General features: G+C 46.5%; 1 protein-coding gene across 13 annotated transcripts in view; it reads right to left on the bottom strand.

The window, feature by feature from the left end:
- The window catches only part of DNAH10 (dynein axonemal heavy chain 10), a 154,053-nt gene that overhangs the window by 42,554 nt on the left and 92,446 nt on the right, over nt 1–19,053 (bottom strand). For 12 of the 13 annotated variants that reach the window (XM_084995972.1, XM_021072226.2, XM_021072220.2 and 9 more), the window contains 11 exons: nt 18,796–18,918; nt 16,912–17,046; nt 16,389–16,605; nt 11,007–11,126; nt 9,382–9,527; nt 7,851–8,003; nt 6,262–6,522; nt 5,154–5,326; nt 3,484–3,577; nt 2,859–3,026; nt 1,825–2,013 (listed from right to left, as the gene is read on the bottom strand). In XM_084995972.1, coding sequence (XP_084852098.1) covers nt 1,825–2,013; nt 2,859–3,026; nt 3,484–3,577; nt 5,154–5,326; nt 6,262–6,522; nt 7,851–8,003; nt 9,382–9,527; nt 11,007–11,126; nt 16,389–16,605; nt 16,912–17,046; nt 18,796–18,918 — 1,779 coding nt within the window. The remainder of the gene's footprint in view (nt 1–1,824; nt 2,014–2,858; nt 3,027–3,483; nt 3,578–5,153; nt 5,327–6,261; nt 6,523–7,850; nt 8,004–9,381; nt 9,528–11,006; nt 11,127–16,388; nt 16,606–16,911; nt 17,047–18,795; nt 18,919–19,053) is intronic. The other variant, XR_014827217.1, reaches the window with a different exon arrangement.

Raw genomic sequence — 19,053 nt, forward strand, 5'->3', positions numbered from 1 at the left:
CAGGACCCAGAGAACTCTGACATTTCTTCTTGTCCAACCATGCTGGACATTCTGTGCAGGGCACACGTGTGCGAGGTGAGAGTGTGCAAGGGAACAGGCCAGTCCAGAAAGATTAGGAACAGGGCAGAAAAAAGGGGTTCGGGGGATCAGGGAAGGGACAGCCTCAGTCACTGAAATGAGTCGTTTGAGTTACAGGGAGGGAGGGAAGGCAGAGCACTGGCCAGGCAACAGAGGAAACGGGTGTGTGTACCGTCACAGTGTGAGCTCAGTTATAACTAGATCAATTGTGGAAAGATGTATAAATAAACCGAAGAAAGAAAGAAAACTGAAGAAGTCAATTTCAAAATCTTACGTTCAAAAATCCTCTTACACACAAAATAGCTAAAAGTGGAAATAAGGACACAAATGTAAGCCACGTCTTTTCTGTTCAAGCATTTCCTCCGGGTCAGACGCGTAACAGTTTAACTGCGACCAGCAGCCATCGGTTTTGAAATGGCTCGTTTTTTTGGCTGTGCCCGAGGCATGAAAAAGTTCCCAGGCCAGGGATCAAAATCAGGTCGAAGCAGTGATCCAGGCCGCTGCAGTGACAACGCCAGATCCCTAACTGCTAGGCCACCAGGGTACTCCAACTCAGCTCAGATTTATGGTAAAGATCCCTCATTTCCTCCTTCCTCTACACCTCAATTCTCACACACACACACACACACACACACACACACACGTGTTCACACCTACAGTCACACACACAAACTCAAGGCCGCATGGATGCCCTTTGGCCAAATATGACCTGGCCTCCAGTTCTGCCTGACACCTGCAGACCCCGTTCATCCTCCCTGAGCCCAGCTTTCACACATTCCCTCGGCAGTTCCCGGCGCCCCCACAAGAAGAGCTCTCTCTGGCCCCACTGGCCCCACACCTATCCTGGACAGGAAAGTCGATAGAGACAGAAAGCAGATCAGTGGTTTCTTAGGGCTGGGGGTTGGGGAGACAGGAAGGCAGCGGGCAATAGATGAAGGGCTTGGGATTTCTTCTTGGGAGGATGAAAACGTTCTAAAATTGAATATGGTAATGGATTTGCAACCTTCTGAATACATTAAAAAACACTGAATAGTACATGTTAAATGGATGAATTGTATGGTCTGTGAATTTCACCTCAATAAAGCTGGGTTTTGTTTTTGTTTTGTTTTTCAGAGTCTAAAAATGGCCTGGATCTGTGTGTGCTGGTTGCACAGATACAGCAACCAACAAAACTGCCGACCCTGAATGCTGGGTCCACAGAGGTTTGTGCCAAGCCCTCCTCTACACAGATGCATGTCATAAAGCACAGGATTTGGGAGTTTCGATTGTGGTTCAATGGGTTAAGAACCCAACTAGGATCCATGAGTTTGTGGGTTCAATCCCTGGCCTCGATCGGTGAGTTAAGAATCTGGTGTTGCCGTGAGATGTGGTGTAGGTTGCAGACTCGGCTCGGATTTGGCATTGCTGTGGCTGTTGTGTAGACTGGCAGCTCCAACTCAACCCCTAGCCTGGGAACTTCCATATGCCATGTGTGCAGACCTTAAAAAATAAAAAACAAAAATAAAATCACAGAATTTGTTCATCTTTGACTTTCAAACTTGATTTGACATACTCTGCTCCAAAAACAATAGTTAGATGCTTCAAATAGGCAGTTAAAATATGACTCTCCCTCTCAAAAAAACCCATTATACACTCTACGAAAACACTGTGTAATGATCTGCTGTAGATTGTTCCAATATTTGCAAGAACTACCAACTGCAGAAATTGGCGTATCAAACCCTTTTCTGGGAGGGGAGTTCGGCTCACCTCGCAGCCGGCTGTGAAGGCAGCCAGCCTGGCAAGGGACTGCTTCCCAGAGCCCCCGACCCCGACCAGCAGGGCGTGGCCACGGTCCATCCGAATGATCCGGTGGACACGGGTCAGGTGCTCCAAAGCATCGTCAAAGAGCACCAAGTTCATTTTGGTGTTGCTTTCGTTATACTCTTCGAGAATTTCCTGGGGAAACACAAGAATTTCCTGAATTAAAAAACAAATTTTTTCAAGGATCACTGGCTTTGAAGAGCCAGACTCTCTCCTTTTGGGCAGGAGATATTAAGTACACAGGAAAGGAGATCCTGCTGTGGCTCAGTGGTAACGAACCCAACTAGTATTCATGGGGACACGGGTTCGATCCCTGGTCCTGCTCAGTTATGCTGAAACTCAGAAGAAGTAGCTTAGATCTGATGTTACTGTGGCTGTGGTGTAGGCTGGCAGCTACAGCTCCAATTCAACACACCAAGCCTGGGAACTTCCATATGCCACAGGTATGGCCCTAAAAAAAAAAGAAAAAGAAAAAAAAAGGAATGGAGGAGAGATTTTTCTGAGTATCTACTGTGGTTGATATAGTTAAATCATTTGTGCTTATAAGACTAGCTTTCTTCACCAAGATTTCGATCTACTGGTCTGTGGTTGGCCAGCAGCAAGCCAAAGCTGATTACAAGGCTCAACTTGTGGGTTTAAGGTGAAACTGAATATCAACTATACTTCAATTTTTAAAATTTTTAAAAAGGTGAAAATGCATATCAGGGCATCAGGTGAGTGGTTCCCAAAGCTGGCTGTGCAGTGGAACCCTGGCACTCGCCATGGGCTTGATGAAGGGAAACACATAAGGACGGGCTCCAAGGGTCTAGGGGTTTAACAAATCCACCAGGCCATTTCCATGCACCACTGGACGTGGACACCATGGGGTGGGACACAAGCCCACATTCTGAACCTAGAGACAGAGGCATGGGTGTTCTTCCCGGTTCCATCTTCTGCGCAGCCATCAGTGTGCTCCTGGGAGAGGTGAGCCCCAGCCGCACCTGGAACAGAGCTTTGGCTGCCTCGTAATCCTGGATGTCTTCATAAATGCGCATTTCCTCCTCGTGCAGAGCCATCCGGAAGTCTCCAAATAGGATGGGATCCCTCATCACTGCCTCCACGTCATCATTAAAATGCTCCACGACCAAGTTTCCTATATGCTCTTGGACCTTTACAACATAAGACCACGTCAGGACTCACACTCAACACCATGTATGTGCTAAAACTTGTCACAAAAAGAGCACACGTTAGGATTATTTGAAGTAATCTGCATTTGACTTTTTTTTTCTTTTTGCATTTGCTACAAGGTGCTTAATAATCCGCCCCCCGCTTACCTGTTGATTTTTCATCGTTAGTCTCTATTTTTCTGCAATGTCCCATGTAAAAAATACCTTGGGTTTTTCGTTTTGTACTTTTTCCTTTTACCCAGAGAAGAATTTTGTGGTTAGAGTTTTTTGCATTTGCTGGTACATTTTTTTTGGGGGGGGGGCCACACCCTCAGGACGCGGAAGTTCCTGGGCCAGGGATCGAACCCACGCCACAGCAGCGACCCAAGCCTCTGTCGTGACAATGGAACATGCTGTGCCACAAAGGAACTCCTGCTGGTACATTTTTCAAGGCACTCACCAGCTGCTTGTCTGTTTCACTGATTAATCGATCGTGGAAAACTCTCAGACACTCGTTCCTCCAGACTCTCACCATCTGGGTCACTGTCTGGAACCTACAGGATGGAAGGGGCAAAATCAGCCTCAAAGTCATCTAGAGAATATCGGGTGGAATGCCACTATTTTCAGATGGCTATACAGGGTGCAGAAAAGACCAATATTTCTATCATCTTTTTCTCTCCCTGGTCTCCCATAAGGAAATTTAATGGAAGCTAACGACTTAAGCGTAAAGACCATAGAGTTGTCATTTAGAATGCGTCCTTCTGCAGGGAAGAAAAAGAACATAGGAGTTTCCGCCGTGGCTCAGCGGTAATGAACCCAACTAGTATCCATGAGGACTTGGGTTTGATCCCTGGCTTCATTCAGTGGGTTAAGGATCCGGCGTGGCTGTAAGCTGTGGTGTAGGTCACAAATTTGGCTCGGATCCCATGTTGCTGTGGCTGTGGTATAGGCTGGCAGCTGTGGCTCCGATTCGACCCCTAGCCTGGGAACTTCCATATGCCGCGGGTGTGACCCTAAAAAGACAGGGAAAAAAAGAGAAAGAGAACATTGTCGATACATGAGGTAAATGACATGAGAACCTGATATGACTCCCACTTGCTGAAATATATGAATTTAATACGAGCATCAGGATCACAGGCAGCTCCTTTTTCCAAGAAAAGGAGCCCCCGTTCTGGATCTTTCTCTGGTTTCTGGCCAAGAGCCCTCACTCCACCCTAAACACCTAGGGCTGTCCTCTCCTGAATTTCAAGGGTACCCAAGAGCCCGTGTGGGTACGTGAAAAGTTTCTACTTCATTTTTCAGTATTTTGCAGATTCATAACCTGAATCCACAAAATTGGACTATCCATACAGATCCACTTAGGTGAAAGTATACGTTCATGTAGATATATAAATAAATCTAGCTTTTATGAGTAAATTTCTATACCCAGACTTAAAACCCTTCTGTCCTCTGTACTCACTTCTCCCAAAAACACATCTAACATCACCTGTTGGCAACTGGAAACAATTCAGTTGCATGAACTGGATGAATGAAAGGGTGACTGAAAGGCTCCACGTGGGCAAATTCCACCTTGAGGACTGAGAACAAATGGTCAGCACTGCAGTCCCACTGAGGAGTTAGATAGCTCCATCCATGTGGCCACACATCTGCCCCTCTTGGCTCCATCTGGCTTCAACTCAAGGGCTCAAGAGGCATCACATCTTAGAGTTCCCGTTATGGCACAGTGGAAAGGAATCCAACTAGGAACCATGAGGTTGTGGGTTCAATCCCTGGCCTCGCTCAGTGGGTTAAGGATCTGGCGTTGCTGTGAGCTGGGGTGTAGGTCGCAGATGTGGCTTGGATCTGACGTTGCTGTGGCTGTGGTGTAGACCAGCAGCTGTAGCTCCAATTAGACCCCTAGCCTGGGAACTCCATATGCTGTGGGCATGGACCCAAAAAGCAAGGGGAAAAAAAAAAAGGCATCAGATCTTAACCAAGTATCTGACTCTGTTCTTCACTTAATCAAATAGACACTGGGTAATTAATTGATACACTGATTCACATCACATTCCTTGACAGCTCCTCTGTCTTAAAAGTGTGAGAAAAACCACACAGGATGGGGCACATTTTAGTGAGAAAAAACAAACTCACCGCCCTGGGTTAGTGAGGATAAGACCATTAAAAACCCTCGAGAGATCTCGAAGGTTAAAGATGTAATGAAACTTAGATGGGGTGGGAGGCAGATCTTGAACGATGTTTTTGTAAAGTGCCAACGTGCAGGAGGTCAGTTTGTCACTCACAGCCACGATGCTCTCATGAAACACCTACAAAATGAAAAGACACCCATCCCCCAAGTATCTGTCAGTGGACGAATGGATAAACAACATGTGGTCTATCCACACTATGGAATACAACTTGGCATAAAAAGGAGTGACGCACTGACACAGGCTACAATGTGGATGAACTCCGAAAACATGATGCCGAGTGAAAGAAGCCAGACACAGAAGATTACATATTGCATGTATTGCATTTATAGGAAATACATACATAGGAGTTCCTGTTGAGGCTCAGCGGGTTAAGAACCCATTGAAGTGTCTATGAGGATGCAGGTTCAATCCCTGGCCTTGCTCAGTGGGTTAAGAACCCAATGTCGCTGCAAGGTGCGGAACAGGTCACAGAGGCAGCTCAGATCTGATGTTGTTGTGGCTGCGGTGTAGGCAGCAGCTGCAGCCCTGATTCAACCCCTAACCTGGGAACTTCCAATATGCCACAGGTGTGGCCCTAAAAAAAAAAAGTATATCTATGGAGTTCCCACTGTGGTACAGCAGGTTAAGGATCCGGCATTGTCTCTATGGTGACACAGGTTCAATCCCCAGCCTGGTGCAGTGGGTTAAGGATCTGGTATTGCTACAGCTGTGATTCAGATTCAGTCCCTGGCCTGGGAACTTCCATATGCCACAGGTATGGCCCCCAGAAAAGGTATATTTATATATTAGCTTATTTTAATTATAATTAAATATATTATCATATATATATATACATATATATATATATATTATGAGCACATAGGTATAAAGATGAATATAATCCAGGATGAATTATATTCACTCTATTCTTATGGTTTTGAAAAAAATGAAAACATGTTCGCGGGCCCCTAAAAGCACGTGGGCTGTAGGCTTTCAGCTTGCTGGGCCAAAAGCACACATTTCTACCCAACACAAGGCCCTCTGGTTCAGACTTATAATTAAAATCAAGTTACCGAGGTATGGCCTTTGAGGATGGAGGAATAAATTAAGTGCAAAGACTCCTCCGAAGGAAACAGAATATTGAAGACACCGAACAGTGAGATAAATCTGGGATCAACTTCGTTGCGGCCTCCTCCAGCCTTCCCCATGGCAGCCATAAAGCCAAGGTCTCGGATGCTTTTACAGTTCAACTCCTTCCCCCGGTCATACAAGCAGCCTTTCTCCAACAGCAATTTCAGCAGAGCAATCGGCTGCTGTGTGCCATACTCATCCACCTTGATTATTTTTTTAAAGAAAAGAAAAAACAGTGGTATCATAAGGCAGAACTCAGTGATGCCTTTGTTGACCATCTGAACTAAACCTCATCACTCTGCATACCCTCTCAGAACACTCTGGTGTGAGTTCCATAGGGCTACACAAAGTTGGCAATTCTACATATTCATCTGTAATTTTTAAAAACATCTGGGTCCTCTCTAGACTGTAAGCTCCATGGGGGCAGGAACTACATACATTTTGCTCATCACTTCATGGCACCAGTCCCATAGGAGGTGCCGAATAAATATATTAATTGGATGGATGGATGGACAGATAAACAGGTGTGTGGAAGGATGGCTAGATGCATAGAAACATGCGTGGACGGACGCAGGCACACATGTATGCATGGATGGATACATGGCATGGATGAATAGATGAGTGGATGGATGTGTGGGTGGATGGATGGGTAGATGGATGGATGAGTGGATGGATGTGTGGGTGGATGGGTGGATGGATAGATTGGTGGGTGGGTGGATGGATGGATGGGTGGATGGATGGATGACTGGATGGGTGGGTGGATGGATGGGTGGGTGGGTGGATTATTGGATAGGTGGGTGGATGGATGTATGGATGGATCCTGGTTTTGTAAACAGTCAACCTGAAAGACAGATTTTTCAAGATAAAAAAAAATGTTCTGCAGAAATGATATAACTTTAAATCCCAGTACTAAGAAAACTTTGCCCCTCTCAAGCTCTGGTTTCAGAAACACACTCATCCTGCATGCTACAGTTCGCTTTCCTTGGTAAATCCAGCACAATTCTTAGGAAATGCCTGCCCTTATATTTCCTAGGTATACGGAGCTGAGAATAGTATTACTATCTAAAGTACAGCTCATTTGGAAACCACTTACTCAAACATTTGCTGAATATACTTCAGAGGCTGCCTGCTGCCTGCTTTACTCCTTTGAAACACTAAGGACCACAATCAGTAAGGAAAAAATCCCTCTCTTTAAGAAGAGCTTTCCAGGAGTTCCCTGGTGGCTCAGGGGATTAAGCATCTGGCACTGCCATGGTGCAGGCTCAACCCCTGGCCCAAGAACTTCAACATGCTGTGGGTGAAGCCAATAAAAAAAGGGGGTGAAACCAAAAAAAAAAAAAAAAAGAGAGAGAGAGAGAGAGAGAGACTTCTAGTCACATTGTCCCCTAAGCTGACTCCTCATAACCTGGGCCTTGCAGATGTTGTGCAGCATAAAGATAGAGGTTCTTACTCTCACTCATTCCAGGCGCACACACAGCCTCAGAAACACAGCACACGGCACCCTGCCCCCGCCCGCGGAACCTCAGCCCACCTTGGGCATGTTCATGTCATCCATGAACACCAGGAGGCGTTTCCCCATGGGTGGGCCGTAAGTGTCTTTGGTTCGTTTTTCCACATTGGCTTCTAAGTTTCTTTGGATATCCATGGATGTGGTGCGGGAGGAGAAATTGACCATCAACACGATCTGAAACAGACAAAGATTATCCCAAAAGGTTCCTCTTTTCTTCATGGTACCTGCAGGAAATGTTTGATCATCAGCTACTGCCTATTTTGAAAATACACTGGTATCAGAACTATTTTATAACTCAATATGAGTCTGTTCTTCCTTACTTTTTTTAGTTCTAAAGCAAGAATTCCTCTTTCCTTTGGGCAGGTTGTATGAGGCAATAACTACAGACAATGCGTGTGACAGTATGGATTGTGGTGGAGGGGGTGAAGGAGGACTTGGCTTTGCACAGTTCTAACCAGGTGACCTCAGAACCATCACTTAACCTTTCAGAGCCTCATTTTTCTCACCTGAAAGATGATTTTAATGACATCTACTGGGGAGTTCCCACTGTGGTTCAGCAAGTTAAGAACCTGACTCATATCCATGCTTCAGGGGCAGTTATAACATTTAAAAACAAAACAAAACAAAACAAATGCCCTACAGAACTGAGCGGGTGCCTCGATCTGGTGACAAGTATATGACAGCTGGACATCCTGAAAATCACAGGGGAGATAGAGTCTTCAGTCAGTTACAGAACATTAAGTAAAACTCGTTGAAAGCCAGAAGAGTTGCAGGGCCATGTGAGCAGGCGGGCCACGTAGGACCACTCTGAATCCACAGGAGAAATGCCACCCTCCTTCCTAAGGTCTCCATGCAGAGAGCACATTCTGCACAATCATGTTTCTTGCATTCACTTTCATTTTCATCTCCCCACCTAACAAGATCGGGCCTTCATAGCCTTGTTCACCATCACCTGCCCTGGCACACCCAGCGGGCTCAGTGCCCCACAGCTGTCAGGCCCTCCCACGTTTGCCACATGGAAGGAAAGGAAAAACCACAAGATGGTGACGAGGAATGTGACTGCCAGCCCCCGGGATGCCCCTCCATCACCCTCACCTCCATGTAGTCACACCTGGCGTAACCCCCTCCCATGCGGTAAGGAGGTGGACCACAGTGGTTCCTATGTGACCCACAGCAGGTGGCAGAGGTGATGCTGTGTCATTTCCGGGGTCACACCAGGCATGGTAGCAGCTGCTTTGCTCTCTTGGACATTCCTTCGCGGGGAAGCCAGCTGCTATGTCAAGAGGACACCAGCAGCCCTTGGGAAGGTCCACGTGGTGGGGAACTAAGGCTGGCCATCTCGGAAGAAAGTACTCCAGCCACAGTCAAGGCTTCATACAACCTTGCAATCTCATGAGAGAGCCTGAGCTAGCCTGAGCTAGAACCTCCCAGCTAAGCCACTCCCAGATTCCTGACCTGCAGAAACCATGAGCTAGGGTTTGTTGTTGTGAACTGCTTCGTGTTGGGACGATCTGTTACGCCGCAGAGATAACAAACACACACACTGACTTACATTAGTCTCTTCATTCAGGTTCTTAAGGAAGTTCTGGGTCGTGGCTGTCTTGGAGGTGCCAGATTCACCAACCAGAAGGACAGGTTGCCTAATCTTCACCATTTGCTCCAGCGTCCAGGTAGTTCGGGTTGTGTCCACTGTATGTACTAAAGAATTTAGTTATTTAGTTATTTAGTTATTTTGTCTGTTTGCCTTTTCTAGGGCCGCTCCCACGGCATACGGAGGTTCGCAGGCTAGGGGTCGAATTGGAGCTGCAACTGCCGGCCTACACCACAGCCACAGCAACACGGGATCCAAGCCACGTCTGCAACCTACACCACAGCTCACGGCAACGCCAGATCCTTAACCCACTGAGCAAGGCCAGGGATCGAACCCGCAACCTCATGGTTTCTAATCAGATTCGTTAACCACTGTGCCACGACGGGAACTCCTGTATGTACTAAAGAATTTATGAAATGCCAACAAGGTATGTCTTGGGTAACCTGGAGTTTCTCAGGATCCTATAAATCCCATAAAAAGCATTGGCCAAAACCTAAGTGGTGACCTTGAAAATATATATGTGGGTGAAATCTCAGGAGTACCTCATTACCACAAAGATTATTTTAATAGCTTTACAGAGATATCCCTCACATACCATAAAATTCACTCCAGTTTTAAGTGTATGATTTGGTACCTTTGATACACTCCTACAGCTGTCCTCATCGGCACCTCCAGGTGCAGGCTACCCAAACGGTTTTAATATCCAGTTCTGATTTTCACTCAGGATATTAAAACCTTCACTTCTCCACAGATTAGGTCACTCACTTATCTGCAGGATTTGGTTTCCTGAGCAACAGCTTCTTCTGAAGAGAGCATAAAGCCTCACAGTCAGGTCTGGCTCATGCCCACAGGGGTGGTTTTTAATCCCGATTGGTTCCTGAGAAAATAGGTACATCTGCCTCTATCGGAACCCCAGACCCACCAAAATCAGATGTTCAGTTTGTGAAATTCTTCAGCCTCTGTGTTAGAGCCAAATAGCCAGAGGTGCTTGTGTAAAATACAGCTCGATACACAAGGTCCACAGTCCCCGACTTCTTGAGGCAGCAACTATTACAGAATGAGGCCCTATTCATCCCTCTTTCTCCCCTTTCTTCACTCATCCCCATGCCCAGCCAGTTCTATGGGAGGGAGGGAGCCCCGGCAAAGGGAGGGGAAGCAGAGAAGCACCCCACCCATTCCACTCTCTGCCCCCACCTATCAGGATCCACCTGCCCCCACGCGCCCCCCCACCGGGGAGGAGCTGAGAGGCACAGATGGCCGAGGATGCTCACAGCTAGCAGCACATGAAAGGAATCAAAAGTCCCCGCCTCTTGGCAAAGCCCATGGCTCACGTTCCTCAGTTTCTCTCAACTGGCATTCCAGGTGGGTCTCAGTACCACAAGGACCACAGGATCTTTTTCCCCTCCTCACGGATTGAGAACCACACACTCTTTTTTTTTTTTTTTTTTTTGACCACGCTCACATTTGGAAATTTCCGGGCCAGGGATTGAACTGGAGCCACAGCAGTGATAACGCCAGATCCTTAACCTGCTAGGCCACCAGGGAACTCCAAGGGTTCTTAAACTGAGGGTTCAGTTCTCACTTACCCAGGATGTCAGTAAATTTCCTCTCGTGGGAATGAACATACTCTGGAACTAATTTATTCCACGGTATCCATTTCTTCTGTGTGGGATCAAAATGAAAGTCATACAAGGTTGAAAGGTGACCTGTAATAAACAGCGGTCTGTTTCGCTTCGATCGTGCACATGGAATCACAGAATCAGCTCTGGCTCATGCTTGACATAAACTAATGCTATTTGCTTCCTGGACAATAACTTAATTGGGTGCTTTCAATGAATGCTACTCATTCACTGGTCAGATACTTACAGGGTACTGAGTATTTTGAATGAATGCTCCCCGTCCACTGGACAGAGACTCACTGGGACTACAACAGTGGGGCAGACGATCCTGGCCCCTATGCTCACGTTGTTGGTGGGTTGGGTGGAGGTGGGTAGAGACAAGTAAACAGGCAATTCCACTGCAGTGCTAAGTGCTGCGATGGGCAAAGCACAGGTGCAACAGGCACCGCTTGAAGGCATCTAGCCAAGGAGAGCAGGGAAGAGATCTGAGGAGCAGCAGGTGTCACTGGTAACCTGGGGGCCCCTGGTCCTTCCCAAAATCATCATCAGCCTCCACCCGCACGTTCTGTACTGTGATCATTCACCCCAGGACTGCTCTGCACACCCAGCTTTAGGCAAAGTTCCCTCACGCACCTCTCTCCCAAACAGACTGTCACAGGCAGGCCCCACCAATACAAAATTTTACAGCCACCCCTGCAAGGAACGCTTCCCAAAGGAAATCCGAACCAAAAGGAGACCTGGAAGATGAGTGATCTTGGGGCAAGAGAAGTGGGGCAGCTGGGAGGCTCTGTCAGAGGAAGAGGAGAGCATGAGGGGGACCGGGCGGCAACAGGGAGGATGGAGGGATGGAAAGAGTTACGTGGGCAGGGAGTGGAGGGGCAGATGAGATGAAGCCACACCCTGAGGAGCCTGTGGGGCCATCCAGAGGTAGTTGTTCTCCACCATGCAGCTTCTGGGGAGTCCACGACCTGAACCCTTCTATGGGAGACGTGATCAGACTTGCAAAAGATGAATACGGCCATGATAGGAAAATGGATTTGAAGAAAGTAAGAGTAGAAACAGGGAGCGATCTATTACTGCAGCTCCTGCTTTGTCCAGAGTAGAGGATAGGAACAGTGGTGTGGGGAGAAATAAACGATTTAAGAGGTATTTCAGGTATAGAGAGGATGGGATGGAAATGATGGGTTGGGAGGGAAGAAAGCATCAAGGTCACGAACGTGAAAAACAGAGATAGAGGAGTTCATATCGTGGCTCAGTGGTTAACGAATCCGACTAAGTACCATGAGGTTTCGGGTTCGATCCCTGCACTTGCTCAGTGGGTTAAGGATCCGGCGTTGCCGTGAGCTGTGGTGTAGGTCGCAGACGCGGCTCGGATCCCGCATTGCTGTGGCTCTGGCGTAGGCCGGCGGCTACAGCTCCGATTAGACCCCTAGCTTGGGAACCTCCATATGCTTTGGCTGTGACCCTAAAAAAGGACAAAAAAAAAAAAAAAAAAAAAACAGAGATAGAGAGATGGATGGACAGATAGATATGGATGGTATATGATAGATAGATAGATAGATAGATAGATAGATAGATAGATATGGATGAATTGATGGATAGGTAGATAGAGAGAGATAGATAAAGATGGATGGGTGGATACATACAGTTAGAGTGACACACAGATAAGATACAGATGATAGACAGAGAGAAAGAGAGATTTAACTATAACTGAGTTAGGGAACCCAGGAGAAGTCTCAGCAGGAAGGAGACTGGAGGTCAGAGCTGTGGGCAGGGGTGGAAGGGCTCAGTGAGGACACAAAGAGAGAAAAGAGGGTCCAGGACCAAATCGTGATGGGAGGGAGGAGCAGAGGAAGGGGACTTGACCAAGGAGATTCTGCCGCACGGCCAGGATGGAACAGGATGGAGGAAGAGTATTTCAAGAAGGAAGAAAGCAGCCAACCATGGAGAAAGGTCAGGGAAGCATGGGCCAGAAGAGCCCATCAGACTGGGCAACGAGGAGGGAGTGCATGTGCTGGCTGGCGGCAGTTAGTTGTGTGGATGGGAGGTGGGGAGCAGGGAGTTGAGAACTAATGGGTTGAGAGAGGAAGTAGCTCCAGATAACCCTTCAGGGTGGGTGGCTTTATTTATTTATTTTTTTTAATCTTTTATTTATGTGTATATTTTTTTCTACTGTACATCATGGTGACTCAGTTACACTTACATGTATACATTCTTTTTTCTCATATTACATGTTCCATCATCAGTGACTAGACAGGGTTCCCAGTGCTACGGAGCAGTATTCCATTGCTAATCCATCCCGAAGGCAAGGATGCGTGGCTTTAAAAGGCAGAGGCAGAGAGACAAGCTCTGGAAGAGGCTCGGTTTAGGAAGGTTTTCCTAGATCACAGCTAAGACCTAACGGGACAAGCCTGGTGGAGAGGGACAGATGGAATATATCCCGGAAAGACAATACTGGTGAAGCCAGGAGCCCAAGATGGGGGTGAGGAGGGTGAGGGAAAGGGGCCGCCCTCAAACAACGGGGTGGGGGGGTTTCCAGCTCAGCTGGGAGGGCGTCTCCTCCCCTCTGAGAAAGGAGCCGGGAGAAGATGGGAGCTGGAAAAATCCCTATCTGACAATGTCCATTTTTCCCGCTGAAGGAAGAAGAGGGGTCATCTGCAGAGATAGGGGAGAAGACCAGGTGGAGATATGGAGAAAAGGGAGATGACCTGCCCCGGTAGAGACAGGCAGGAGAGTTCAAGTCAATTTACGGAGGCACTGGTCTTCGTGGCTGTGTGATTTTCTCAGCATCACTCGGCCTCTGGACAGGGGCTTGGGTTTTCTCAGAGGGAATTGACAGAAGGACAATGAGACAAGAGAGTGGAGGATTTTAGGCAAGAGCAGATGAAGTGATTGGGCAACAGAAAAGAATTCAGAAAGTTTAGAAGGTGGTGGGAAGAATAGAAGGTGGGGGACAGTCCCCACAAGGCCAGCTAGGAACACAGGTGCCAAAGTCACAGAAGCTCTCTGGGCAGGGAGTGGAAAGTATGAATTTAAGATGCAGACAGAAGAGTGTCAGGGTGTCGTGAGTTAGGATGAGGTCCAGGGACCCAGATGCTACAGCTTCGTACAGTAGGCATCTGGAAGTGGGTTGTCTACAGGGCCATTCAAGTCCCCACAATGAGGGCAAACTGGGGGAGAAAGACCAGACCAGGAGCAGCATCGTCTCTGCATGAGGGGATTACAGACGGCAGCAGCAGCATTCAGCCAGCATGCTGGGCAGAGCTGGGAAGCAGCCCCCTCAAAGGAGACTCGAGATCCTGAGAAAGTGCAAGCAAACTAACACCCAAAAGAGCAGGGACTTGTAAAACATCTTTTATTTGCTCAATATCTGTCCATGAGAAAGACCTGCAATCATTTTACTTTGAGCTTTAAAAAGAACAGCCCAGGTAATGATTACAGAACACAACTTAGGTCTCCCTGCTGAGCCATATTTAAACGTCACTAAGAGATGGACAAAGAAGGATCCTGGTGTTACCTATAGTTCTTGGAGAATGCAACATTTTCACCATAGATGGTGCTTTGAGGATGCATATTTTTCATGCAAAAATTTAAACCTTAGGAGTTCCCATTGTGGCGCAGTGGTTAACGAATCCAACTAGGAACCATAAGGTTGCAGGTTCGACCCCTGGCCTTGCTCAGTGGGTTAATGATCTGGCATTGCTGTGAGCTGTGGTTTAGATCTCAGACGTGGCTCGGATCCTGTTGCTGTGGTTCTGGCCTAGACCGGCGGCTACAGCTCTGATTAGACCCCTAGCCTAGGAACCTCCATATGCCACAGGAGTGGCCCTAGAAAAGGCAAAAAGACCAAAAAAAAAAAAATGTAAACCTTAATATAATGATTTCTCACATGAATGATCTACAGATACACAGGTGATTGTCTACAGTGCAAAAAACTCAGGAATATAGCAGATGAATTAAGTTGTGGAACTTTAGAGAGATGGTTCCAAAAAAAGAGAGAATCCCGAAGAAGTTCAAAGACATGGACAATGTGAAAATTTTAAAGAGTTTAAACACAGTGAAGGGAGCAAGTGACCAAGCTAGAGGGAGAAAAGTTTCAACCCATCAAAGAAGGCCATACAGGGAGTTCCCACTGTGGCTCAGCAGTAATGAACCTGACTAGTATCCATGAGGATTCAACCCCTGGCCTTGCTCTGTGGGTTAAGGATCCAGCATTGCCATGAGCTGAGGTGTAGGTGGCAGATGAGGCTTGGATCTGGCATTGCTATGGCTGTGGCAAAGGCTGGTGGCTATAGCACTGATTCGACCCCTAGCCTAGGAACTTCCATAAAAAGACAAAAAAAAAAAAAAATAAGGCCATCCAGGAAATCAAAATTACAGTGAGGGAGCACCTCACATTGATCAGAATGGCCCTCCATTAAAGTCTACAAATAACAAATGCTGGAGAGGGTGTGGAGAAAAGGGACCCCCTCCTACACTGTTGGTGGGAATGTAAACTGGTGCAACCACTATGGAAAACAGTATAGTGGTTCCTCAGAAAACTAAAATAGAATTACCAGATGCTCCAGCAATCCCACTCCTGGGCATATACCCAGACAAAACAACAATTCAAAAAGATACATGCACCCTTATGTTCATAGCAGCACTATTTACAATAGCCAAGACTTGGAAATAACCTAAATGTCCATCCACGAATGAACAGATTAAGAAGATGCGGTACATACACACATTGGAATACTACTCAGCCATAAAAAGAATAAAATAATCCCATTTTAAGCAACATGGATGCAACTAAAGATTATTATACTAAGGCAAGTTAAGTTGGAAAGAGAAAGACAAGTATCATATGATATCGTTTATCTGTGGAATCTAAAATATGGCACAAATGAACCAATCTACAGAACAGACACAGACTCATAGTCTGGGGTTAGGAGATGCAAACTATTCCATTTAGAATGGATAAGCAATGGGGCCCTGCTGCACAGCACAGGGAACTCTATCCAATTGCCTGGGATAAATTGTAATGGAAAGGGATATCCAAAAAATAATGTATATACATGTATAAATAAGTCACTTTGCTGTACAGGAGAAACTAGCATAACATTGTACATCAACTGTACTTTAATAGTAATCTCTTTTTTAAAAGGCCACCCAAAGAAGCTGGGCTTCTGCTATAGCAATTCATGCATCTGACCTCCTGACGGTACCACCAGGTGCTCTAACCATGGCACGTTTCTCTCCAGAAGCAAATAACCTGGAAAACCCATATAAGCATACATATGGAAAAGCAAGGCCATGTCCTTCTCAAAAGCATTCTGAGCAGGAAAACAGGTTATATTTGGTACCTACCTGGCAGTTCCCCGGGACTGGCCCAAACTCCATCCGTATCAGCAGTGGGCAAAGAAGCAATACGTTTAATACATTCGTCAAATTTAGCCCTTCCATCCTCGAGGAGGGAGGCGCCCAGAGAACAGTACAGAGCCTCTAAGAAGTAGCTCTCCAGAAGATCAGGGTCCTCAATTTCTCCTTCTAGTAATGCATCCAGCATCTTGGTTAACTGGGTTACCTGGTTCACAGGAAAAACCCTGGCTCAGGCCATGTATTCCACAGACATCCCCACCAGGGTCAGTTCTGGTCAGAAATCCTGGGCTCTCAGAGTGATGGGAACTGTAAGACCCGCCATATTGGTTTGGACAGATGGAGTCCCCATACCTTGTCTTGCACTGGGTCACAAAAGGAAGCAGGATGTCCTTCTTATCAGTATTGGCAATATTAGAGCTTCCCCATTTGGCATCTTTGCTTCCCTTGAAAGCCCACTGTGGGTCCATCTTTAGGGAAGAATTCCTTTCTGCTAACAATGATCATTTCTTACCATATTTAGGTCTGTCTGAGGAACGATTGTCTTCAGCTTCTCTCCTTGTCTTCCATCCACGATTCCTTCCACTATCATATCAATGAGATAGGGCACATATTTCTCAAATAGTCTCTGCAAGTCACCTTGCTCCACCTATAACAGAGAATGCATGTTCAAGTGTTCCTTTATTTAAAAGGAAGTTAGGGGAGTTCCCGTCGTGGCTCAGTGGTTAATGAATCCGACTAGGAACCATGAGGTTGCGGGTTCAATCCCTGACCTTGCTCAGTGAGCTAAGGATCCAGCATTGCCGTGAGCTGTGGTGTAGGTCGCAGACATAGTTCGGATCCCATGTTGCTGTGGCTGTGGTGTAGGCTGGAGGCTATAGCTCCAATTCGACCCCTAGCCCGGAAACTTCCAGATGCTGCAGGAGCGGCCCAAGAAATGGCAAAAAAAGACTAAAAAATAAAAATAAATAAAAGAAAGTTAGTGGAAAGCTTTTCTTGTTAAAAAAAAAAAAAAAAAAAAAAAAAAAAAGAAGACAGGGGGTGAGAAACATTTTCTGATGAATGATAAATTCGGCAGGTGAGTAAACTCTTTTACAAGTGCCTTATATTGGTGTTCCTGCTGTGGTACAATGGGATCGGAGGCATCTCTGCAGCACCAGGACACAGGTTTGCTCCCCAGCCCGGCACAGTGGGTTAAAGGATCTGGCATTGCTGCAGCAGTGGTGTAGGTCAAAATTACAGCTCAGATCTGACCCCTGGCCCAGGAACTCCATGTGCAGTGGGGCAGCCAAACAAATAAAATAAAATAAAAGTGCCTGTTGGGGCTGCCCTGCCACATACGGAGTTCAATCCCTGGCCCAGGAACTTCCACATGCCATGGGTACAGCCAAAAAAAGAAAAGGTTCCATTTGACAGAAAAAGGACTGATTGTCTTAGAGCTCAAGTGATATGGCTTCAGTCACCCAGCAAAGAGTGCAAAGCAGTAGAAGGTCCGTCTCCCTACCAAGGCACTGATGACCACCAGGGATGGGTGGATGGTCCTTCCCCACATGGCAGTGGGCCTCAAGTGGTCCTATCATGTTTCCCTTGCACTTCCTTTCTCTGGGGTAATTATGTCCTGGTTTCCAATTCACCATCAGCCTAGTGATCCTTCTAGAGACACATCCTGTGTCCCTTTGAGAATGTGGTCATGGTGTCCTGCGTGTCGTCAAGCCACAACTCTCCGGTGACTGTCACATCTATCTGCACTTTTCAGTGAGGTTGATCATTAAGACAATGCAGTCATGTGACTCATCACAGGGTTTGAGGTCAACGGAAACCATTGGATCTCAATTCCAGGACAAACTAACTCCTTTGCACAGTGCATTCATCCAACTGAGCAAAACAGGAGGAGCTGGGTACCTCCTGGAGACAAGCCTCTCAAATGCTGGGCTTGGCTGGAGAAGGGGTTGTCAACCCATAAGCCGAATCTGGCCCTACACCTGTTTTTGTAAAGAAAGTTTTATTGGTACGTAGTTGTGCCCATTCATGTACTGTCCCTACTTTCACACCACAATAGCAGGCTGGAGTAGCTGCAAAAGAAACCATAGGACCCACAAAGCCTAAGGTATTTGCTTTCTACCCCTTCATAGAAAAAAATGTGTCAACTTCTGGTCTAGACTAACAAAATCACTACCTATCCCACCAGCTGTGAATTGTCTGGAAATCTAATAAGCGTGTCTTCCATGTTTTCATCCAACCTAGAACTTACTGTATTAGAACATTAAGTGTTCGAGAAGATCATGGGCAGGTCAAGGTCAAGGTCCTGGCCTTCAACTACAAACATCCCTCTGAGTTAGGCTTATCCAACTAGCCACCAATACTAGTCACTTTAAGTCATTTTGGAAATAACGTTCACCTTGTTTTGTATTTGATTAACCCATTTTTTCCAGTATGGTTGATATTTCAAGTTTTTAGGATCCACAAAAACCATTCCACATCGAGACACAGTCGCAGGGGAGGCATACTGTAAATCTCCAACCTGGAGAAATAATCAAAATTAGTGTTTCCTACCACTATAAGCAATTAGAATACATGTTTAAAAGCCCTTGCTTGTACGAATTTTTTATAACTGCATAAAACCCAAGTCATATCCAGATGATGAGGCTTCTAATTG

The sequence above is a fragment of the Sus scrofa genome, chromosome 14 (genome assembly GCF_054392235.1).
Source record: "Sus scrofa isolate SSC_HxYL_T2T_F1_AM1 chromosome 14, Sscrofa_HxYL_maternal_Yorkshire_Landrace_v2.0, whole genome shotgun sequence".
NCBI lineage: Eukaryota > Metazoa > Chordata > Mammalia > Artiodactyla > Suidae > Sus > Sus scrofa.